The following is a 24,589-nucleotide window of genomic DNA, read 5'->3' as shown; positions in this document are numbered from 1 at the left end:
AAGCATATTGAGATTCAAAATGAAAGGGTATTTCTGGAACAGAGACTGATGGAGTAAATTCTTCCAGGAGGTACTTTGTTTAACTTACCCTCAAGATCAAGGGTCCACCTGTAGTTTCAAACCATCTAAACCCATCCTGCATGAGTGTGGGAAAGGATGACTGGTCTTGCACGACGAGTCCTGGATGTGATGCTCCAAATCACGCAAGCAGGTTTGTCCTGCAGTGGAGCCAGATAAAGCTGGAATTCTGAAATGGTCCATAACTGAAAAATGTCAGGGCCATCTGTGTTGCAACACCTTTAACTTACCTTGTTACTTACCGCTTGACAAAGTCAGTTTGATAGGAGAACAACTTACCTGCTAGGTTAAAAGTTAATTCCTCTGAACTTGGTTTCAAAGGAATGGAAGCATCTTGAGATTCAAAATGAAAGGGTATTTCTGGAACAGAGACTGTGATGGAGTAAATTCTTCCAGGAGGTACTTTGTTTAACTTACCCTCAAGATCAAGGGTCCACCTGTAGTTTCAAACCATCTAAACCCATCCTGCATGAGTGTGGGAAAGGATGACTGGTCTTGCACGACGAGTCCTGGATGTGATGCTCCAAACCACGCAAGCAGGTTTGTCCTGCAGTGGAGATAAAACTGGAATTCTGAAATGGTCCATAACTGAAAAATGTCAGGGCCATCTGTGTAGCAACACTTTTAACCTTGTTACTTACCGCTTGACAAAGTCAGTTTGTTAGGAGAACAACTTACCTGCTAGGTTTAAAGTTAATTCCTCTGAACTTGGGTTTCAAAAGGAACATAAGCATCTTGGTAATCGAAATGAAAGGGTCTTTCTGGAAGAGAGACTGAGTAAATTCTCCATGAAGACCTTTGTTTAGAAGTCTTTGTTTAACTTACCCTCAAGATCAAGGATCCACCTTTAATTTCAAACCGTCTAAACCCATCATGCAAGAGTGTGGAAAGGATGATTGGTTTAGCACGCTGAGTCCTGGCTGCGATGCTGTCCGTTGTAGGAACTCAAGGTTTGCATGAATGAAATCATTCATAGATGAGGATCGAACTGGGTCTAGATCATCAAGATATGGGATTATGTTGTAGAAACATTTTTTTGTCAGACATCTGAGCCACCTCCTGCACAGGGGTCTGGCAGAAGTTTCCCTCTTCCCTACTTCCTTTGGTGACCAGAGAGAAAAGCCTTATTCATTGACACCCATCTGGGATCTCCAGACTCTGAAATGATCCGTCCAACTGTATTTTCAACCCAGAAATCACAATTGGCTGAGCTGACTTTGAGACTCAACAAGCAGCAACTAAAATCCTGAGTCTCTCTCTCTCTCCTCCAGCAAATGATTTTATCTGCTCTTAACAACTACTGTTGACATAACGTTTATTTGACTAATTTCCAACAAGTCAGGAATAATTAAGAATTTGGATTTAAAAGTGTCAGTGGCTTTCCCAGTTTTCGACCATGAATGTGACAATACTTAATTTGCTTTGAGATAGACATGGCATGATTGACAAAGAATGTAGACTGATAATGATAGAGAAATTTAAATGAGAGATAAGAGATGATGAGAGATAGAAAGAAATAAAGTGAGCAGACACCAAAAAAAAGACTTAAAATTATACATACCTTTGGTAGATCTGAAACGAACAAAAAGTTAAAGCGAAACAAACTACTAATTGAAAATCATTCTGATAAAATGGTTCACTGTCTGATAAATTCCTGTAAAACAAATGATTTATTTATCGGTTTATTGTTGGGTTGCATTCTGGACATTAGCGCCTAAGAATTCTCACTGCATGTTGTAATGAGTATGATTATATATATGTGACAATAAAACTATTTAAATTGAGAGATGACCACAGCCATGATTGAGCTGTATTGATTCATTGATAGACAATTCAAATAAAAAGGATACCCACCGTGTGTAGTTCTAGCTGAAAAAAAAGTTATTGCACCAATATTGACACAAGCTGATATTAAAAGGCACAGAGGATATGTAGATACATATAGAAGCTTTAACTTGTCCACTTGATACACATAACTTAAATGGGTGTCAACAATAATCGGCATGTATTATTATTATTATTATATACTGGGCATATGGTGTCATTTGACGCATTGAAAAATATTTCTACCAAATTTATTTGAATCCTCTATTAAGTTACAGTCTATAGCTCGGTACATAAGAATCTTTATCACTCGATCGACTACTATGCAACATTAAAACTTTTTGATTTTTTTAAACAATCTTATAAATAAGAAGGCTCGGCGGCCAATAAAGAAAACTAAAATAAACATGTTATGTAGATATACCTGGAAAAAAAAAAGAAAAAGTTATTGCACCAATACTGACACAAGCTGGTAGTAGGCACAATATAAAAACCGGATCTATACATTGCCATACTGATATCACTTATATTCTGATCATGTATTTGTTTTGATTTTTAAATGTTTGTTTTCCTAGATATTCATTACAATATTTACATGACATGATTTACATTCATACAAATATGAAAAAAACAAAAATAAAGCACTAAAATCTTTCAAGTTCGAGGGAGGGACATCAGGAAGCACAGCTCATCTCTTCCTGCCCCTTAATTACATTATCTCATAATTTACAGTATAATTTATAGTATAATTTATGTTTAGCTCCAATATCTTTATGAAATAGTCATTATCCAAATTTGAAAATGAGCTAAATATCCAACGCAACAATAAAATAAAATAAATAGAAAAAAACAAAACACAAAAACACTTTAAGGACTCATTGAAACTTATTCTGATTCTGGTCATTGTTTCAATACGTATCTGTAAACTTCATTTATGAATCTGCAGTATTTATTGTTGCTTGATTTCTGCAGCTATGCAACTAAGACATTAATCAAATGTTGTATTGTTTATTATGGTGTATGATGATATAACTTGATTTGAGATACAGATACACATGTGGCACGGCGGTCGTAAAGATTAATCAGCAATGTGCCAAAAAAACAAACTTAAAATAAAAAGGACACTTACCTTAGAGCTACCTGGAAATAAAAAGTTACTGCACCAATACAGAGAATAGTCCGGCACGACAGTCATGAAAGAAAGCTATTTTTTTGGTTTGTCCCGTAGAGGGCCAGCCTTCTACGTGTTTCTCTGGCTGAGTTAGTCAGTGATACTAGTTGCACCATTGGTCCGTCTAGTGAACTACTTCACCAAGCTGTGCTGCTAGCGAAGCTGCGTTCACGGTCGTTTGAGGGAATCAAAGCAGCAGAAACGGTTGAGTTGGAGACTCGAGCCGGGAACACGGACGTCACCGCTGCAGAGTTTGTGATGTGAAATGTGGAGCTGGAGATGTCGACGCGTCCAGAACACACAGAATACGGAGGAACGACAAGCTGAAGAGTTTATCACCGTTTATCAGTCTGAATGCTAAATCCACCACAGCAGCTGCAGCTAGTGTTAGCACAGCAGCTGTAGCTAGCGTTAGCAAGCCTGCAGCCAGCATCTAAACAACCTAACTTCCCACCTGACAGACAGCAAACCTGGCTATAAGTGAAGGATCACAAACTTTATTCACATGTTAATGTTATTAATTTGCTCGTCAGATACGTTGTGATTGGAGACCGTTTAGGTTAACCTTTAAGGGCAAGTATCTTTAACTTTGTATAAACTGTATAAAACACTGACTAGTGAATGAACTACCATATAATGAGTACTTTGCATAATTATTTAATTTTCAAACCAAACATCTTAAGGTACAAATACATAAGTTTTATTCTTCTAAGTAAATTTGTATTTTACTGAAATGTAGCTGAATTATGTGGAGTTAATCCATCAATCACCTTTATTCATTATGTATTTATGATTTGTGCATTGTTTTTTCTATAATAAAACATAATTAATATAATATTTACATTAATTTCATTTATTTCAATTTTTTATTAAATTAAATTAATTTTAATTTAGATTATTATATTATATAAATAAATAAAATATATCCATCTACAGTATTTATTGTTGCTTGAATTGTGGATCTACGTAGAAATTCAGTTAAATGTATGGTGTATGTGATGATATCTATTGTTCGAGATAAAAATACACATTCGGCACAATCAATGCGATAAATAGGCAGACACGGCTGCCAAAATAACAAACTATTCAAATAAAAGTACACTTACCTTACGTAGATTTACCTGGAAATTAAAAGTTATTACACCAATACGAGATAAAAAGGCAGACACGGCTGCCAAAAAAAACAAACTATTAAAATAAATATGACACTTACCTTATAGATCTCGTTGGAGATGAGTTATTGATCGATCAATTTATTAATTTATGCTCCGGTCATACTGATATCACATATATTCTGATCATTACGTATTTGTTTTCTTTAATTTGTCCTGAATTAAAATAACTACTCATTTAACCGCATTATGATTCTGTTCATTGTTTAAATTATTTTTTGTAAATGGTGGAGTGATGGATCAAGATAATTTTTAAAGTCATCCATCACTGTCATACTAATATCAGCTATATTCTGATAATTATGTATTTATCGTCTCATGGCATACATACCGACATTCATTCTGATTGTTGATTTGTGTGGAGAAGTGAAGGATCTATAGAATTTGTAATTAATCCCGTCACCTATCACTTTCATACTGATGTCACCTATGTTCTAATTATTATGCATTTGTTAATTTTTCTCTAAATCCGAACTATGATTATGTTCATCGTCTCAATTATTTGTAAAATAAATGTACCTAAGTGCTTGAATTCTGGAGTTATGTACCTGAGAAATGAATAAAAAAATTAACGTATGTTTAAATATATTAATATATTATGATCATTACGTATTGTCTTGCTACATGGCATGAATACTCATCGACATTAATTCAGATTATGTTAATTATTACTTCTGCAGAATGAGGACATAAAGGTCTGTTGTTGTTGTCCAGGGATCAGACTAGTGGTCCTAGAGGGGCCAGCGGGACCTGCTGGGGTCTGGCACTGTGAAGTCCTGCATGGTGCTAGTCTAGAGTTGGACTCTCTTCAGACTGTAGAGACCGGTGCTGCTGCCCGACTGTGTGAACATGATTTCCACACAGTTCAGTGAAACGCTGCTCTGCTTCTCGTAGGACTCTGAACATCCACATCATCTCCACGGCGGCGAGCTCCTCGGACCGCCTTCTCCACGCTGTACTCGTCTTCTGAGCCCCCATCTGCGTCCGTTGGGGGGCGTCCTCTTCAGTAACGTTGACTCAGTGTTCTCAGAGTGGATTTCTTTCCTTCTGGTTGTCTGACGTTGCAGCGCTGCAGGAACACAAACATCAGCAGGTGAGCTGCTGCCGGCTGCTTCTCCTCCGGCTCTGCTGCGAGAGGCCAGCCCAACTCCATGATACTGGACCTCTATTCCAGCCACACGATTGGTTCATCACGGTGCTGCTCTCATTGTCATTAGCTAATCGTGTTGTCTGTCAGAACATGCAAGGAATGAGTTCAATCAACGTTCTAATCGACCGAATCTCACATTTCTAATGGAGGAAAAAGTTCTCGATAATTAAATGCTAACGTTTTATTGCCCGACCATCACCAAATGTATTTATTATGTTAATTATTAATAATTAATTATTATTTTGAGATAAAAATACACTGATCATTGTTTAATTTTATTAAATAAAATATATTCATCAAATATTAAAATATATAAAAAATGTATTCTGACTATGTTCATCGTTTCAATTATTTTTGTAAATTAAATCTATCGATTCAATTTCTCTAAATGCAGCATTTATTGTTTATTCAATTCTGGAGCTATTCATTTGAAATAATTAATTAAATGTATTATTATTATCATTAATTTTAGTGTTTATTTTATATTTATATATATATATATATATATATTTTTTTTTTTTTCTAAAACTTTATTTGAGATAGACCCAAATATGGCACGGCGGCCATGTTAGAAATCTGTAATTGGCGCGGCGGCCATATTGGAAAGCTGTAAAGTGGCACGGCGGCCATGTTGGAAAGCTGTGAATGGCGCGGCGGCCATTTGGGAAAGCTGTGAATGGCGCGGCGGCCATGTTGGAAAGAAAGTCATGGCATGGCGGCCAATAAAAAAACGACACCTACCTTTTGTAGATCACGACGGAGATGTTGGAGTGACGGATGGATAGAATTTTGAAAGTCATCTATCACCGCCATACCTATATTAGTTCTATTCTAATAATTAATTGTAGTTTGAATTCTGGAGTTGTGTAAATGCATTAAAATAAATAGGCAGACACGGCTGCCAAAATAACAAACGATTAAATTAAGACACTTACCTTGATGGAGATGTTCGAGTTATGGATAGATAGATTTATTAATTTATGCTCCTGTCATCTGATATCACCTATATTCTGATCATTACGTATCCCTAAATCACATAACTTACTCATTTAAACTGATCCTGATTATGTTTGTTTCAATAATGTTATGTAAACTAAATGTACAGGATTGTTGCTTCAAACATTTACTTTAAAAAAAATGCACAAAAATGTGATGCATCTATTTACGGTATTTACTGTTGCTTGTATTGTACCTAAGAAATTTACTATATGTATAGTTTATGATCGTGTATGTGATAATATAAGTGGATTTTTAGATAAATATACACATATGGCATAGAGGCCATGAAAGCGGTATTTGATCAAACAACAAGGCAGACACGGCTGCCAAAAAAACAAACTATTAACATAAAAGTTCACTTACCTTATGTAGATTCATCTGAAAATAAAAAGTTATTGCAACATTGATAGAACAGAACGTTTGTAGATTTAAAGAGGCACGGCGGCCACATTAGACAGTCATTACATGTAAGCCACGTTTGAGATCTATATTCTATTATTATCAATTTATTGTCTTTAATCTTCACCCAACTACTTATTTAAACATGTTTCAATAGTTTTTTGTAAACTAAATTTATCTACACCATTGTTGCTTTAATTCTTTAGCTATTTACCGTTTCAAAAAATGCACAAATGTATTTATTATTGTGTTTGTAATCTAATTGGATATAAATATACAGAGATACATTGTTTAATCAACAATGCGATACATAGGCAGACACGGCTGCCAAAATAAACAATTAAGATAAAAGTGCAGTTACCTTACGTAGATTTACACCAATACTGACAAAAGCTGATATTAGAAGATAAATACCTACGTAATCTATACATTTGTGCAGGATAATAGTTTAATGTACGGTCGGGAGATAAACCGGTTGTGATAAATCATCACGACATAACTTTTTCCTCCATTAGAAATGTGAGACACGGTCGATGGAACGGCGACTGAACTCATTCCTTGCGTGTTCTGACAGACAACCCGATCAGCCAATGACAACGAGAGCAGCACCGTGATGAACCAATCGTGTGGCTGGAATAGAGGTCCAGTATCATGGAGTTGGGCTGGCCTCTCGCAGCAGAGCAGGAGAAGAAGCAGCCGGCAGCAGCTCACCTGCTGATGTTTGTGTTCCTGCAGCACTGCAACGTCAGACAACCAAAAGGAAAGAAATCCACTCTGAGAACACTGTGTCATCGTTACTGAAGACGACGCCCCCCAACAGACGCAGACGGGGGCTCAGAAGACGAGGATGGCGTGGAGAAGGCGGACCGAGGAGCTTGCCGGCGTAGAGATGATGTGGATGTTCAGAGTCCTACAAGAAGCAGAGCAGAGTTTCACTGTTGAACTGTGTGGAAATCATGTTCACACAGTCAGGCAGCAGCACCGGTCTCTACAGTCTGAAGAGAGTCCAACTCTAGACCAGCACCATGCAGGACTTCATAGTCCCAGACCCCCAGCAGGTCCTGCTAGTCCCTCTAGGACCACCAGTGTGATCCCCAGACAACAACAGACCTTTATCTTCTAGTGTGAACTGACGATATTTATCCAGAATGTTTTATTGTCTATTAATGCGTTTGTTTCACAAATTTAAAATCAGTTTGAATCTACACAAAAAGGAAAATATACAGTGAGGTAGTTTTTATTTTGTACCTAGAATTTATTCGTCCTTGAAACTGCTGACTGGTCAGAATTAAGATTTTAGTTAAATTATGTATGGCCATTTTATTTACTTGAAATTCAGCTCGATAAATGTTCTACAGTGTGCGATATTCAACGTCCGAGAGAAACTACACATTTAAACTAAAACGAACAGTCATATCTGCACGAGTAAAAAGGAACATTTTAGCTTGAAAGAAATTTAAAAGAATGTTTCTCTAAAAATCACATAACTACTCTAAAAAAAGTTTAATTATTTTTAATAATCTACATGCATCTAGCTACAGTATTTACTGTTGCTTGGATTCTTGAGCCATTTAACTAAAATATTCTACAAATGTATTGTTTATGATGTGTGTGTGATGATATAACTTGATTTATGATAAATATACATACGGCACAATCAATTATGATACATAGGCAGACACGGCTGCATGTTGAAATGGCACGGCGGCCATGTTGGAAAGAAACTGGCACGGCGGCCATGTCGATATTAAAATGAAAGACCACTCACCTTTTCCCTGGAAATAAAAAGTTATTACACAAAAGCTAGGATAGAACAGTCTGGCACGGCGGCCATGTTGGAAAGCAACTGGCACGGCGGCCATGTTGAAATGGCACGGCGGCCATGTTGGATATTAAAATAAAAGACCACTCACCTTTTCCCTGGAAATAAAAAGTTATTACACAAAAGCTACGATAGAACAGTCTGGCACGGCGGCCATGTTTGAAAAAAACTGGCACGGCGGCCATGTAGGCTTTTTCCTGGAAACAAAAAGTTATTATAGAACAGGCTGGCACGGCGGCCATGAAAGAGAGAGAGGTGGATCAATATACAGAGTGATTGATCGGTGGGCTCGGTGGCCAACAAACATAACAGACTTAAAATAAATAAAGACACTTATGACACCTTATGTAGAGGGTGGCGGCCATGTCAGTGATGTTTTTATATATTAAAACCTTTAAAACTACCTCTTTTCTTTGGCTTCTCACACCATGTAGGTGTTGATTTTATTATTTATTTTATTACTTTTATATATTTCTACTGTGTACTTCATCCATATTGAGTCATCTATTGTATTTTATCTTGCTGTGCAGCACTTTGGAAAACCTTGCGTTTGTTAAAATTGTGCGATATAAATAAAGTCGATTGGATATTGGCGTGAAGAATACAATTCAATTTAATTAACTCTTGTCATTTCAGTCATATTGATACTGATTGATATTGATTTGAAATTCAGTTTTATACTGTTCTACAGTGTTTGTGTGATGTTCAACTTTGGAGAGACTAAATATTTAAAAAAATATATATATTTTACCTTTATCTCTTCTAATGCATTTGTTGTATTTGTTTATCTAACCATATTTATATTCTGCCATGAAAAGCACTTTGTAAACTGCTGTTTTTAAAAGGTGCTATATAAACTCATTATTATTACGTACTTAGGGGTGAAGTTAGATCGTTTAGATGCTGGCTGCAGGCGTGCTAACGCTAGCTGCAGCTGCAGAAGTCTCCAGCTTCACGTTTCATATCACAAACTCTGCAGCGGTGACGTCCGTGTGTCCGGCTCGAGTCTCCAACGTGACCGCCTCTGCTGCTGCGATTCCCTCAGACGACCGTGAACGCAGCTTCGTTATCGACGCAGCTTGGTGACGTAGTTCACTAGACGGACCGAAGGTGCAACTACGATCACTGACGTAGGCCTGCTTACTAACTCAGCCAGAGAGACACGTAGAAGGAACAAAAAAACAGTTAAAATAAACAGTATGGCACGGCGGCCATGATGGTGACTGATAGATCGATCGATAAATAATAGGCTACAATAAGTAGGAAGGCTCGGCAGCCAACCAAGAACACACTATTAAAATAAAAACAGCACACTTACCTTGTGAAGATATCGGCAGGTTGGCCAATCAGTCACCTTCCATTTTAATGTTACCTATAAAACCAGAATTATGATTTAACAAAATAAAACTTAATGTGTATTTCAGTAGACTGTGTTAACCCTGTGGGAATGTAGCCTGGCATCAACGTGGTGGCCATGAAGCTATAATAAATAAATAAGTAGGGTAGAAATACTCCTCAGGTCTTAAACAGCACTTAATATGCATTTTCTAAATAGAAAGGTTAATTGTCTTTATCATACTATAATAAAGTAAGTCTGATAAAAAAGTGTAAAACAAACATGGACCCCTAAATGACACTGAAGCTACAAGGCCCACATCCTGGTCCAGCAAAAACCACCAACACCATTCACTAAAACTCTTAATACTTAATACTATTAATATGAGCTTTAAGCTACATTCTGGCAGTTTAGTAGGTCACAGCGTCATTCCAATCAAAGACAGACCATTTAAATCCATAGAAAATAAATTAACTCCAATTAACGACTAGCTTGAAATGTTTGTAGCCACAAACTAAAGGTCCAGGTACTTAACTCTGTCCCCCCTCCAGGTCCACCAGAGACCTGAAGACCAGATCAAACCTTCCATCTCTTGTCACTTCACTTTAACTTTTTATTACACACTGTTGTAAGTTAAATATAGTGAACTTCACCTGTCGAGCATGTGGGCCTCAATGAAATTTGAATTTTTACTTCCTGGTATGTCACTTCCTGCAAGGCTGTGAATGGATGAGCTGCTTCTCAGTGGGCGGGACTTAAAAACCCATCCAACAAAGTGTGTCCATCTATCTAAAAGCCCCCTTCTCTTCATTATATTGATCTATATTCATGTTTCTAATAGTCTCTCACATCTAAAGAAATCTTGTTTAGTTTAGTTTTCCATTTTAGTGACAAACACTCTCTATATATTTAATATTATATTCAATTAACTACTCATGACCTTAAATACTAATGGTGACAGGAGCTCAGCAGGAACTCAGCAGCAGGAAACTCTTGATGTTTTATTTATTTTGATTTCTCTAAATCCTTCATCAGCTGCTTTATATCTCCAACATACTCCATACTTCCATCCACAGATCATCATCTAAACACCCATTTATTTAATTATGGAAATCAGTGTTTATCTCCAAACATTTATCAGCAGCATCAAATCATCAAACATAATTTTTTTATTTAATCTTTCAACATTCTCAAAATCAGTTGAATCAATTTAATTGATTAGTTTTGGTATGTTCTTGTACAACAGTTGCAATAAAATAAAAACGTGAAATAAATGATATCTAAATGAGTGATTGAATAGAAATCTCTAACTTTAAGCACATTACTGTCTGATTGCTGATCTTGCCGCTGTCACATGGTACACAATCAAAGCAGCAGACAGGCTCCCCACGACGGACAGCCTTCCCGGAGCCTGGAAGACAGCCGGCACTGCAGACAGACACCGGCACCTACGGGAGCAGAGAACGGCCTCACCTCTGCAGGGTGAAAGGAGTCTGCAGAGATCACCCACATGTGATCTCCAAATCGTTTTAAAACAAGAAAACAGTGGAGGTGATCAGCTGAGGACTGTTATTGTCCAGAAGCTGTTTAAGAAGGTTTGGTTTCTATTCAATATGTTTTATAGTAGCTCCATTATATATGAACGTATTTAACAAAATGCAGGGTTCCTACAACTTTTCCTGAGTCAAATTCAAGCACTTTCATTTTCCAGCACCTTCCAGCTGTGGTAAACTCCATATCAATCCAATCCTCAGTATTCAGTCTACTTATTATTGCACTTGTTCATCACATTAAATGAGATGTTGTCCTATAAACAACCAACATGATGTTTGGAGACAGGACCACAAATGAAAAGAAAACAAATTCCACTAACAGATCCACAAAAATATAATCACCAACTATTTTCATCATCGGTTCATCATCAAAAGTCATTGTTCATGCAGAAATGTCAGAAAATGTGGTTTTCAGTCCCTCAAATATGGAGATCTTCTTTTCTCTTTTCTATCATAGATGTCATCGCATAGAACACGCATTTTAAGTACTTTATTCTAAATCCAAGCACTTTTCAAACATTGGAAACACCACATTAAAATTCAAGTGTTTTCAAGGATTTCCAGCACCCGTATGAAACCTGAAAATAAAATAAAATCTCGGCGGAGAATACGACCCCAACTTTAGCCGAGGAGCTGCGCATCACCTTGGCAGACAGGAAGACGATGGAGGAGGGAGGTTTCACGAGGAAGAGAGGAGGTACGTGTGAAATAAATTGCCCTTTTAGGGTCTCTGGATAGGATTCCTCTCTCTGGTGACCTCTAGTGGCGATATAAAGAAAGACACTTTGGCAAACAGCAATGTCTGAATATCCAACCTGGGGATAAATGGGCTACAGCAACACATGGGCTGCATTCAAAGTCTCTTAAACTGCATCCACTTTTTGTTCTTTCCCATGCGTGGAAACAAATGTCCTTTCCTCTGATCACAGCTGGAACATGAATTAAAACTGCAAGCAGTATCGTGACGGGCTGAATTTTTTTTCACCAGGCCGCGTGGACACACCAAATTTGTTTTTGTTTTTTTTTAATGCTGAGGCCTCCAAAAGACACGTCAAACTGGTGAACGAATAATAAACCGTACAATAACAATAGGGCTTCGCAGCCCGATGTTGTCAGGGTCGGACCCTAAATATAATAGTAACTGCATTACTCTCTCTCACCACTAGAAGATCACAACACTGACATTTTTCCATCTCTTTAACATTATTATTGCGAACACATTACCAAGCGCACACTCAGCAAACACAGAAACATTATCAATCCATGGAAGTTGTGTTTGTGTCCAAATGACAAATGTAAGTCCAACTTGATACTGTTTTGTTGTTGTTTTTTTGGTGAAGGTTCAAAAGCCAAATAAGAGTTTGGAATCACTTGTCTTATCTTTAACAATGTGTATTTCATAAATATGACACATGTCAAATCTTTATATGAAAAGTAAAAAAAGCTTCCAGATAAATGGAGTGTAAATGCATCTCAGAGTTGTTGCTTTTAGATGAATACTGGGTTATGATAAACGGTGTGTCAGACTGCCATTATTGCAACATACAACCACACGATGGCGCTCCAAACTCTGATTTATTCAAACGGGCTTTAAAAAAACTTCAGTGCTTCAAATGTCAAATATGTTTAAAATGTTGTTTAGTTTATGATTAAAACACTGAACAGACGTATTCAAATTAAAATCTTGAAGTTTATTACTTTAACTTGAGCATTTAAAAAATCTAAAATGAAAACTGGCCCAAGATCTTAAACCAGCAACTTTGGACAATCAATCTTTCTGTCAGATTAGGAGTTTCATTTCCTTTTTGATTGTGTGTGTGTGAGTGTGTGTGTGTGTGTGTGTGTGTGTGTGTGTGTGTGTGTGTGTGTGTGTGTGTGTGTGTGTCAGAATAAGTCAGCGAATCTCATGAAAAGTCTTGATCCGTTCAACAAAAGAGGAAATCCCGTCTTTTCCCAGCAGCTCCACGTCTCTGAACAGACAGAAAACTCGACTGGTGAGTACAAGAATATAACATTCAATATTTGTTTACGCTGTTGTGTCAATGTTACAACGATATCACATTTATAACAGCAAAACCGCAGAGCGCAATTCTAACCTTTTAGTTAACAATCATAACAATTTAATTAAGTTAACATTGCTTTCCATTGAAATAAACACAAAATAAAGTTTGTCTGAAAGGATGAAATCAATGGAAAATCTTTATATCTTTACGTACAGTGTTTTAGAAAAATGTTTTGTAATATTCTGATTCTGCCCTGTGGAATATTTCAAAAATAATAATAATTATTGTTATTTATAATTCTATAATTAATTAAAGAATCAAGAATTGAAATAATACATTTTTTACATTCGTTTTTTTGTCAGTCCACAACTATTAATTAATTAATTAAATTTCTACAAAAACAACTTGCACTTTGTTTCCGAAAGGCTTGAACGATCTGTGTGAGCATCTGATGTTTGCGTCTTTATGTTGTTTATTTTTGGACTTTACAACAAACTGTCAATGCAGCGTTCATTGTCAGCTGTTCTCTTTGGCAGTACAATACAATTGGACTGCAAAATTCATCAAACAATTATTTTCAGATTTGTACATTTATTTTAGCTGTCAGCAATCACACCGCAAAGAATTTAAAGTGTCAGTACTGACACTTAATCTTTCTGAAATTTTACCTGATTTTTACAAGACTTCATAATGTCTGATTCAGTTCCATAGACAAGGGTTTTTTAATTTGAATATTGTATATATTCAGTTGACTGTTTATATTCTGCAAATATGAAGGTCTGAAGACTATACATTTTGTTTATTTAGTTTTCCATATTATTTGATTTAATTCTGGTGGAGACTACATTTGTCTAAATGAGTGTCAAGAACAACTAACTTCTTGTGTCGTGTCTTCTCATTATCTCTCTCGTGTTTTATTGTCCGTCATCTCCACCATCAGCTTTTTCCTCTGCTAAATACCAAGTTCAGTGTTTTTGGACCATGGGTGGTTATTTGGTGGTTCTGGTGGGCGTGGCCTTGCTTCTGACATCCGGCCAATGTGATGTGAGCTGCAGAGGGATCAACGGCCAGGATGGAATGACAGGAGCTCCGGGCAGAGACGGGTATCCTGGAGTGAAGGGAGAGAAAGGAGAGCCAGGTAACAGACAGACTGCAACTCTTTCTATTTAATGGTGTATTTGTGTGTTTGTTTAGTCTGTCCGAACGTCAGGTGGCAAAATCAGGTTATTGGGAAGTGGAGCCAACTCGGAAGTGCCTTAAACCTGCATTCTTTCTGCTGGTCATCAGGGGGCAGCTTCTCTAGTTGGAAATAGAAGTCTGATTGCATGGAAGTCTCAGATTAAATGATCATACTTCTTTCTCTCTTGATTTATTATCTCAGTAAACATTGTAAACATGATTTTATGGACTCAATCTCTAGGTTAAAGTCTTCTTCAATACAGCATGATGTTCATTTAGTAAATTATGGTCCATTCAGTGTCAGATAGACCATAAAACAGGGGATGCTTTAGGGATGGGGCTACATTGTGGTTCTGGTTCACTCTCACGGGTCTCATATCGTCCAGAGCAGGAACATATAAAAAGCCACTGTGGACGACCCACCCAGCTTCAAACAGCAGACACACTTAGAGACCATCTGGTGAACAAACTGGAACATTTAGCATCTTAGCAGACAGATATTTCTCTCAGGAGTTGGTGGAGAACAAAAACAAAGCTAAAACACAGTTAATATTGCTGTTCATCATCAGGTTGCTCAATAACAGTTTAAAGCAACTTGTGTTATTGCTGTGTTCACAACTTGTTCCTGCTCCCTTCAAGTGGCCAACATGCACGTCATTGCAGGTTGAATCACTCATCTGTTTGTCTCCAGTTGTGAGGGCCAACGGTCTGGTGGATGTCGGCGTCCTGCTGAGGCTGAAGGGGGAGGCAGGGAATCGAGGCCCACCGGGGGACATGGGTCCTAAAGGTTTCCACGGACATTTCGGAGAAATGGGTCAACCTGGAGCGATTGGTTCCCCAGGCCCAGATGGGCAGAGCATTGGCCACGGTAATGACACGACCTCTGACCCTACAGCTAAAAGTATATGTGCGTATGTATATACAGGAGAGATAATAATTGGAATGGAATGATGCAAAGCTTCGGCCAAGGATGTATTGTCCATGTTACCGATTTGTCCCAGTGGCCACTCCTGGTACTGCAAGATATACCCCCCCCCCCCCCTTTAAAGTCCTTTGAGGCAGATGTGGGGCTATATAAAAATGTTTTTATTGTCCAACAGGTTTATCCAACAGAGAAGAACAGCTCTCCCCTCACCAGGGCCATTCAGCCTTCTCAGTGATCAGGACTGTCAACACCTATCCTTCCATCGGCCAGGTTCACTCCGTCGTCCATCACACGTCTCCGTCTCTCTGCTGTTTTACATCCACACGTATTCAGAGCTGCTAAACATCTTTAAATAAAGTTGATTGAATTGAATCTCTGTGTCAACACAAGCACTGGTGGAAAGTATATTTACTCAAGTGCTGCACAATATTTAAATACAATTTTGAACTACTGCTTCTGCTACTTCTACCCCGCTACACTAACGGTTTTACTCTGCTTCATTTACTCGACACCTTTAGTCACTTTTCAGATTATTCATAAACTATATCAACAAATATTTAGAAGGATAACTATAAGACTTGAAATTCACAAACTGAGCTTCCCAGCAGTATATAAAGTAATGCACATTAGCTCCACCTTTACACATTATTATCTAGTTTTAATTCAACATTTTAATATTCATTATCCTGAAAAAGACAACAATGAGGCTACTTTCCCTTTTTTTGTCCTTTGTCCATTTTGTACTTCCACATATGTATGGTCTTGAACACAGCACTTTTACATGTAACAGAGTACTTCTACACTGTAGTACTGCTACTTCTACTTAAGTAAAAGTACTACCAGGCAGTGGTATGTCCTTGTAGATATTGTTTGTGTGTGTGTGCTTCAGGCAGCAACCTTCCAGAGTACCGTGGTCAACCGAGACGGGGACTTTAACACAGCAACAGGTCGCTTCACCTGCAGAGTACCTGGAGTTTATTACTTCACCTTCCACTCTATGGCCAAGGTAACACTTCCTCATATGATGTCAAAAGGATGTTTTTATTTCTTTTGTTCAAGAAATGCAGTCAGAAGAGTTTGAATGTAACAGGACATGTTATTAAAGCATTAAAACTTAACTTTAGTGACAAAGAAAACAAGCTTTTTGAAACTAGCTACCAGTCACTTTGAGACTTTCACAGATATTTGTGTTAAATATTGTGTTTTGTGTTAAATATCTTCAGGGTTCTGGTGATCTGCACCTACAAATCACATTTGTTGTGTATGTGTGTTTTTTTTTTAGGTCAGCATGTGTCTGAATATAGCCAGTACCGTTCTGAACAACAAGCTGGGATTCTGTGATTACAACAGGAACACCGATCAGGTAGAATTTACTCTAATTTTTCTATTATTTTGAACGCATTCCTCTCAGGAGGAACGATGGAAATGTTACAGCAAGTATCCCAAAGCCTTCCACCGGTTTTTACTTATACCAATCTTTTTGTTCTTACCTTTCACAATAAAAGCCCAAGATCCGGCACATATTTATTGTGCAACAGCCAAAGAAGTGTTTTTTTATTTTTTATTTTACAGATGAACATTATAATATATAGTCCTCTATATAGACCTCCCTGGATATTGAGTGAGTGAGTGACAAAGCAAAGTCGAGCTGGTCTCCAATGTCCAATCGTTGGATTTTGTTTCATCCTGTCCAAAAAGTGAAAAGGCCATTTGCCAGTCCTCAGTGCTATTAAATGACATATTTACGTCAACAAATACTTGAGCTACAATTCAACGGCATCTTAGGAGCAATGTAGCTGCATGATTTGCTCTCGTTTTTTTGTTTTTTTTAAGCTTTTGTCAGTGGTAGCGTGAACATAGCAATGTGTCGTACATCCCTATATGGCGGAGAATCGGACCCATTGAAAGGCATTATGAATTAATATCCATCCATCCATTCATCACACCATTTACTCCGCTTATCCTGGGCCAGGTCACAGGGGGAGCAGGCTTAAGACAGGCGTCCCTCTCCTCCAGCTCCTCTTCTGGGGACACCAATGTTCCCAGGCTAGATGGGCTACATAATCCCTCCAGCGTTTTCTGGGTCTCCCCAGTTGGACGTGCCTGGAACACCTCTAACAGGATGCGTCCAGGAGGAATCCTGATCAGATTCCCGGACCACCTCAACTGGGTCCTTTCAATGCGAAGGAGCAGCAGCTCTACTCCCAATTCTCCCCCGGATGAATTACTCAAAATATAGGAATAGTCAACGTTCTCACTGATGTTTTGTTTGCTAATGTATTACATTGAGACTGTTTCGTAGCTTGTTAGTTTTGTCGCAAAGCCGCATTTTGATTGGCTGCTTTGTTTTTTTTCAGGTGTTGTCGGGGGGCGTGGTCTTACAGCTGACAGCCAGACAGACGGTTTGGCTCGAGTCCTTTAGGGACCAGCAGAGGGATGCGGAGATAAGAGACAGCCAAGACAAACGCATCATCTTCAGCGGTTTCTTGCTCTTCCCAAATCCAGAATGAATTGTGTTTTCAGTTCCCATTTTTCAAAAGCTGTTGTCAAAGGGTAAATTTGCCAGAACACAGTAACGTAATATTTGTGAGTATTTTGTTTGTATTGTGATCCCACAGGGAACTTTATATTTGTTCAGCTGATCTGGTTCATGTAAACCTTCTCTGGATGTTGACTATGATTGCAAATAAAAACAATTAAAATGTATTATTGAGTCTGGAAGTGTGGTCATCATTTCACGTGTATTTCACTCTCATATAAGTAATCTTGCATTCAAAATGTTACTTGGAGCTACTACTATTAACTTGAATGTTGTGTTGATTCTGGCGGTCCCTGTGGACAACAGCTGTAGTGCTTCTGAGCACAAGATTCTCTTTAGAAAACCTCTCACAGGTGTTTCTTGTTCTCGTGTGCCTTTAAACAGTGTCAACACAAGACGGCAACCTCTGGTTCTGCGAAGTGAAGCCAAGTTGGAGTGCCTTAAACTGTCATTCTCTCTGCTGGCCATCAGGGGGCGACTCCTCTGGTTGTAAAAGAAGCCTGATTGCATTGAAGTCTCAGATAAAATGACCATACTTCTCTCTTGATTTATAATCTCAGTAAACATTGTAAATATGAGTATATGAGCTCATAGTGTTGAATCTTCTTCAATCCAGCATGATGTCCATTTAGTCAATTATGGTCCATTTAGAGTCAAACAGACCATAAAGCAGGGTATGCTTTAGGGCGGGTTTACCTGATGATTGACAGGTTGCTACCAATGCAGTTAGCTACTCCCAGTAAGTAACGATTAGCTGTAAAGTTGACCTATGAAGCTAACTTTGTTAGTAGCTTCACACCAGGATCAAGATCCAGTCGCTCCTATGCAGTTCAATGGTCACTTCCTTTCACTGGCTGCAAAACTTCCCAGATGGCGACGGCCAAAATGCCAAACTCAAGGCTTCAAAACTGTAGTGCACAAACCAACGGGTGATGTCATCATGACTACGTCTACTTCTAATATACAGTTTATGTATCAGATTCCTCCCTTTAGCGGAGGACAGTGACATAATGTAGACGTCTGTTTCAGGCTCAGTGTTGATTACAGTTCTGTAAAAAAAAAAAGCCTTTAATTAATCGGTACTTTTGTATTTTACCTCATCGCATGAACCTCTGAAGATTATGGAAGTGAAACATTTTTAGTTGCTGTACACTTCTTCTTTTTGGTAAACTTAAGCCACTTTCGCACAGCCTAAATCGACTTGTGTCCATTGAACACATGCACACATCAGCACGGGGGAAAACTGGTGCAGGGGTGGCGTTCTCGATTTTTGTTATTGTCAACAAATCCCACAAAATCAAATGTGTCCCTCAAAACTTGTTGACTTTCGTATCGCCGACTGGGAAATTGATACCATGCAGCCATTGCAGTTAGCTCGTTAGATGACTTAAACACTCAGCCGTTAAGTTGACCTTGAACTATGAAGCTAACTATGTTTACAACTTCACACCACGAACTTGAGGCTTCAAAACGGTAGACCACATACCAATGGCTGACGTCACGATGACAACGTCCTTCTTACACAGTCTTTGCTTTAAACACACAGTTTTCGTTTCGTTTTTCTGTGTTTTTAGTATACTTATGTACATTATATGTTGACTCTTTAGGGCTTTGTGTATTTTGTTGTGATTTGAGACTAAAGGCATGTGTTGGAAAGGTTCAACAGTAAAGATTCCCCCAAAACATAAACGCTCCTTGAATGTTTCATCACAAATTGCAGAACTACAAACATTTGGCTCTGAAAGTGATTTCCGACGTAAAAGCTGCTGAATCTTTGGTTTTGCCACGGGTTCCTCCTCCGGCTGCTGCAGGACTCGGAGCTTCACTTCAGTTTGCTTTGAACTCACAGAGGCGAGTTTAAATCTTCTCTCCGTGCTCTCAGGTGAGTTTTATGTGTTTATTAACATTTATTTTTCCACATTACTGTTTATAGATTGTCTGTGTCTATATATATTTAAAAACTGTTACGTACTGGGGATTGAACCGCGAAAGCCTCCTGCTCTTCTCCTCTTCCTCCACTTATTCCATCTTCCTCCCTCCTTCTCTTCTCTTTCTTGCTGTTCTATCACCTCTCTTCCTAACCTTTTTTCCATTAAACCTCTCTCCAATTCCTGCCTTCCTCAGCCCTCTTTTTTTTTATCCCTCCTCATTTATACTCTTACGATCTCCTTTCTTCCTTTCACGTCATTCCAAGTCTCTCCTGTCCTCCCTTCCTTCCCTTTGTGTCTTTCCCTTCCTTTTCCCTCCTTTCCTTCTCCATCTTCTCATCTTGTCTTTCCTTTCACTCGCTTTTCAACTCAACTTTTGCTTTCCTTTCTGGTCTCCACTATTCTGTCTTCACCTCCTTTCCTTCTCTTATCTAGTTTTCCTTGACTTCTCTCCTCTTTTCCTCATCTCGTTTCCTCCTTCTCCTTCTATTCATCCCACCTTTTGCTTCCTTTCCTATCATCTTGTCCTCTCTTCACCCGTCTCTTTCCTTTCCTCCTCCCTTCTCCCAGCCTCCTATCTTCTCTCCTTGTCTCCTTTCCTTCTCTTCTCATCTTTCCCCCTCCCATCTCCCCTTCATACCAACCTCTTCTTTTCCGCTCTCATTTTTTATCTCTTCCTTTCTCCATCTTTCTCTCCTTCTCATCTCCTCCTCTTTCCTCCTGACATTTCATCTCCTCCTTTCTTTCTTTATGTTTATTCTTTTCTTTCCCCCTTTTCTGTCTTCATCTCCTCATCACCCATCTTCTGTTTAGTCTCCATTCTTCTAATTTTAACTCATATTTTCTTCTCCTTGTCTCCTCAAATCTTTTCCGTCCCTCCTTTCATCTCTCCTTGTCTCCTGGGCTCCCTGTCAGATTCGTCATCATGCTCCATCATTGGTTGCTTGTGACCGGTGCTGTGCTCTCATTGGCCACACCCCTGCTGGTCGCCATGGAGACCTGCCCGGCCACAGGGATGCCCGGGATGCCAGGCAAGTGCATGCATGTATTTGTGTGTGTGTGTATGTGTGTGTGTGTGTATACTATTTATATTTGTATATTTTTTGTTTGTTTGACTGTTTATTAACTTGTCTTTTCATCCTCAGGTATTCCTGGACTGCCTGGCAGAGACGGTCGTAATGGAGAGAAAGGACTGAAAGGACAGTCAGGTATTGAACACGTCTTTGCAGTAAAATAGTTTCCTGAATGTTAAACTATTCCTTTAAACTTCGAGACACAGCAGGAGGTCACAGTTATTATCCACAATGACCAGCATGCGGTTGCTGTTTACAGGGGCAGTGAGGGACGGCAGCCACGGCCCTCAGAAGGGAGAGAAGGGGGACCCGGGCTTGATGGGGTTTCCTGGTAAACGAGGACAGAGCGGGGACCCGGGGTTGCCGGGGTCAGAGGGGGTTGTTGGACCTCCGGGGGAACCAGGAGAACCAGGGTAGGTCATCAGAGCAAGGCATCTGGACAAGGCACCGGTCTTCTCACAAGGACAGTGGATTTCATGTCCAGTGTGCAGCATTTAGGGGGCTCTATTCTCAGAAATGACATATAATATTCATATCTTTGTTTTCATTAGTGAGTTATCACCTGAAAGAAAGAATCATGTTTTCTTAGTTTGGAATGAGTCCTTCATATCTACACAGGGAGACGGTCCTCTTCAGATTCTGCCGTATTACACCGCCATGTTTTCACAGTAGCCCAGAATGGACAAACCAAACACTGCCCCTAGAGGGAACCTTTTGCATTTGTATGTTACCTGAAGGTAGAGGTGGGACTTAGGTATCGAAAACACAACGATTGTAATGCATCACACCGGATCTTTAAGTAACTCTTAACATTGATTTAATAAGGATGCGGGACAACGAGGCTACCAGCAGGTTAATCCAGCTCTGAGCATCTCTCTGTGTTGTTTCTGTGGCTGCAGGGCTGTTGTACTTCAGCAGCAGGCGGCCTTCAGTGTGGCAAGAGGAACCAACGAGTACCCGGAGAGAGCCAGCAGCATCCGGTTCACCAACGTCATCACCAACATTAACAACGACTACGACACCACGACGGGACACTTCAGGTGGGAAAACCTCCCGTTTTTCTTTTCACATCTCACACAATTTATATGATCATCAAACAAGCTTGAAGGCAGAGTATTTGTTATCTTATTTTGGTCAGACTAAGTTATTTTTGGTGAGTTCCCTGCCATGTAAACCAGACTAAATCAGGACTACCGTATACATTCTATAATAATTTAATAATATAATTAATGAATGAATGATGAATGTGAGCACTGTCTTGAGAAACCCATCCAATAGATGTCGAGACATTTCATTTAAAACAACCTCAAGGAAACTCAGGGGATCACCAAAATCAGTGGGATTCATCCTCTGAGGATCATGAATGTGGTAAAAAAAAAAAAGATGAATGAATTAAATCCAATTATGGTTGAGATATTTCAGTCTGGACTAAAGTTGTAGCAAGCTAAACAAAATGAAACATTTCTGTTTGTACAGATTTCCAGTGTGAACAAGCAGAACGATCAGCTAGGCGGGAAGAAAATCCACTTCCAGTGAATTAATGAAGTTTGTGTGTCGTAGGTGTCGGGTCTCAGGGACGTACTACTTTGTGTACCACGCCTCTTTGGAGGACCGACTGTGCGTGCTGATGAAGCTGAACGATAAAGTGCTGACGGCGTACTGCGATCATCGTCGCAACAGGAGACAGGTAGACGTATAAAACAGTAGTTTATTTCACGATGCTCCCTCTAATTGCTTAAATATAACAAAGTGTTAATAAATTCGGACCGATTCCAGGTGACTGCGGGCGGCTTGGCGGTCTACGTGTCGAGGGATCAGGAGGTTTGGCTTGAGACGAAGGACTACAGGGGGATGAGAGGGAGTGCGCAAGGTTACAGCATCTTCTCCGGCTTCCTGCTGCACCAGCACTGACCCACAGGACAGGAAAAAACACAAAACAGCCCTTTTTCCTCACTTTTAATGAACCGTTTTAAAGCAACAAGGATATAGAAGCTTATGTGACCCTTAAAACACCTTCAATGTATTTAGTCATAATGCAGACTCAGTGTTTATGATGATGATGATGATGATGATGATGATGATGATGATGATGATGATGATGATGATGATTTTATCTTCTCTGTCTGCCAGTTAACGGATTATTTGAACTTGAAAACCAAATAAACAGCTGGAAAAAAACACTAGAATACTTTGTATTTGTGATGTGATTTCTCCTTTTCTTGCTATATTTTGAATCCCATCTCTGATCATAACACAGTGATTAACGTTGCATCTCCATGCAGCGTTTAACCCTGTAACACCCCTTGTTGTAAAATTACAACGTTACCTTTAGCCATCCTAAAAAACAATCTGGTATATTTTATTTTGTTTTTTACCACATATACATAGTCATTGGGTTCTATTGTTCAGTCTCACAATGCTATTGGATCATACATTTGTTTATAAGTCCCGCTTTATGGCCATGAACTCACACAACCTCTCAACAACATCTCTCTGTTTCATTGGACTGGATTAATCAGATTCAAGAAAGTAAAATATCTTTTAGTGTAGTATCAACCTTGCAAATGAACCCTTAGTTGTTCTGAATTGTTGTTCAGACAACGTGAGCACAAATACAGGAATTCTGCTCCCATCTAAGCCCAATTTTGCAATATTATTATTTATTATTATTATTCTCTAAAATCATACATAAACATTCTTTTTTTAATTCTTTCATTTCTGCATCAAAGGCCTCCTACAACAACATCTGAAAGGTAAAATAACTTTTTTTCTTAGGTTTTTCTATATCTGGGTCTTACAGGGTTAAAGCCAGTCATAAATCTCCTATTTTGCTGGAGTATACACTGTGTGCACAATTATTAGGCAAGTGAGTATTTTGACCTTATCATAATTTTCATGCATATTTCCAACTCCAGCTGTATAAACTTGAGTGTGGATATCCGTCTGAGCGCTGCATCTTGAATTCCTAAAGTGCATGTGGAGGAGCGAGGAGGTTGGAATGATCCCAAACTACGGCACAATCATGGGTAGACATGTGCAGGTAAGACCCAAAAACAAGAAGGTCAAGAAAATGCTTTGCATTCTAAAATTGTGGGAATGAAAAACATATTCAAAAATGTAAGAAATTAAAAGCGGAACTGAAAGACGGAAAAAGACAAACTGGCATATTTCACAGGATGTGAATTTATAAAAATATATTAATCAGCTATTTGCTTTGATACTGTTGAAGAAATTAAATAATTTGTGGAACAGATACTGACATCCAAACTAGAGTTGAACTCTTCGGGAAAACACTGCCGGGAAACCGATGACAACAAAGAGGAAGTTCAGAGAAAACCGGAACAAAATGTTGATTTGGAGACATTTCTTTTTTTAATTAACTCAGAAACCTCCAATGATGCTTCATCATCAGTTCTTCATTAGGTGGAGATTTTCCTG

The 24,589-nt window shown here is 38.7% G+C and overlaps 2 protein-coding genes across 2 annotated transcripts; both read left to right on the top strand.

Annotated features, from left to right (window-relative positions):
* The first annotated feature begins 13,407 nt into the window (after positions 1–13,407).
* On the top strand, positions 13,408–18,317 carry LOC311022397 (uncharacterized protein). The gene is made up of 7 exons (XM_084023616.1): positions 13,408–13,498; positions 14,448–14,645; positions 15,378–15,554; positions 15,787–15,881; positions 16,501–16,617; positions 16,894–16,974; positions 17,969–18,317. Exons 1-7 carry the CDS (start codon positions 13,411–13,413, stop codon positions 18,119–18,121), a joined length of 909 nt encoding a protein of 302 aa, XP_083879742.1. The 5' UTR covers positions 13,408–13,410; the 3' UTR covers positions 18,122–18,317.
* A 1,575-nt stretch (positions 18,318–19,892) lies between these two features.
* Positions 19,893–23,329, top strand: LOC311022419 (complement C1q subcomponent subunit C-like). Its single transcript, XM_084023658.1, has 7 exons — positions 19,893–20,032; positions 20,994–21,109; positions 21,224–21,286; positions 21,411–21,564; positions 22,051–22,191; positions 22,712–22,838; positions 22,928–23,329. Exons 2-7 carry the CDS (start codon positions 21,004–21,006, stop codon positions 23,060–23,062), a joined length of 726 nt encoding a protein of 241 aa, XP_083879784.1. The 5' UTR covers positions 19,893–20,032; positions 20,994–21,003; the 3' UTR covers positions 23,063–23,329.
* Positions 23,330–24,589: the final 1,260 nt, after the last annotated feature.

Source organism: Eutrigla gurnardus (genome assembly GCF_963514095.1).
Source record: "Eutrigla gurnardus genome assembly, chromosome: 2".
In the NCBI taxonomy this organism is placed as follows: Eukaryota; Metazoa; Chordata; class Actinopteri; order Perciformes; family Triglidae; genus Eutrigla; species Eutrigla gurnardus.
This window is presented reverse-complemented; position numbering and strand designations above follow the sequence as displayed.

Excerpts from the sequence above, each read along its gene's own strand:
- LOC311022419 (XM_084023658.1), top strand. The coding sequence starts at position 21,004 with ATGCTCCATCATTGGTTGCTTGTGACCGGTGCTGTGCTCTCATTGGCC. Across the intron at positions 21,110-21,223 it reads AGGGATGCCCGGGATGCCAG|GTATTCCTGGACTGCCTGGC; the intron begins GCAAGTGCATGC and ends TTTCATCCTCAG. Across the intron at positions 22,192-22,711 it reads ACCACGACGGGACACTTCAG|GTGTCGGGTCTCAGGGACGT; the intron begins GTGGGAAAACCT and ends TGTGTGTCGTAG.
- LOC311022397 (XM_084023616.1), top strand. The coding sequence starts at position 13,411 with ATGAAAAGTCTTGATCCGTTCAACAAAAGAGGAAATCCCGTCTTTTCC. Across the intron at positions 15,555-15,786 it reads TGGGCAGAGCATTGGCCACG|GTTTATCCAACAGAGAAGAA; the intron begins GTAATGACACGA and ends ATTGTCCAACAG. Across the intron at positions 16,975-17,968 it reads ACAACAGGAACACCGATCAG|GTGTTGTCGGGGGGCGTGGT; the intron begins GTAGAATTTACT and ends GTTTTTTTTCAG.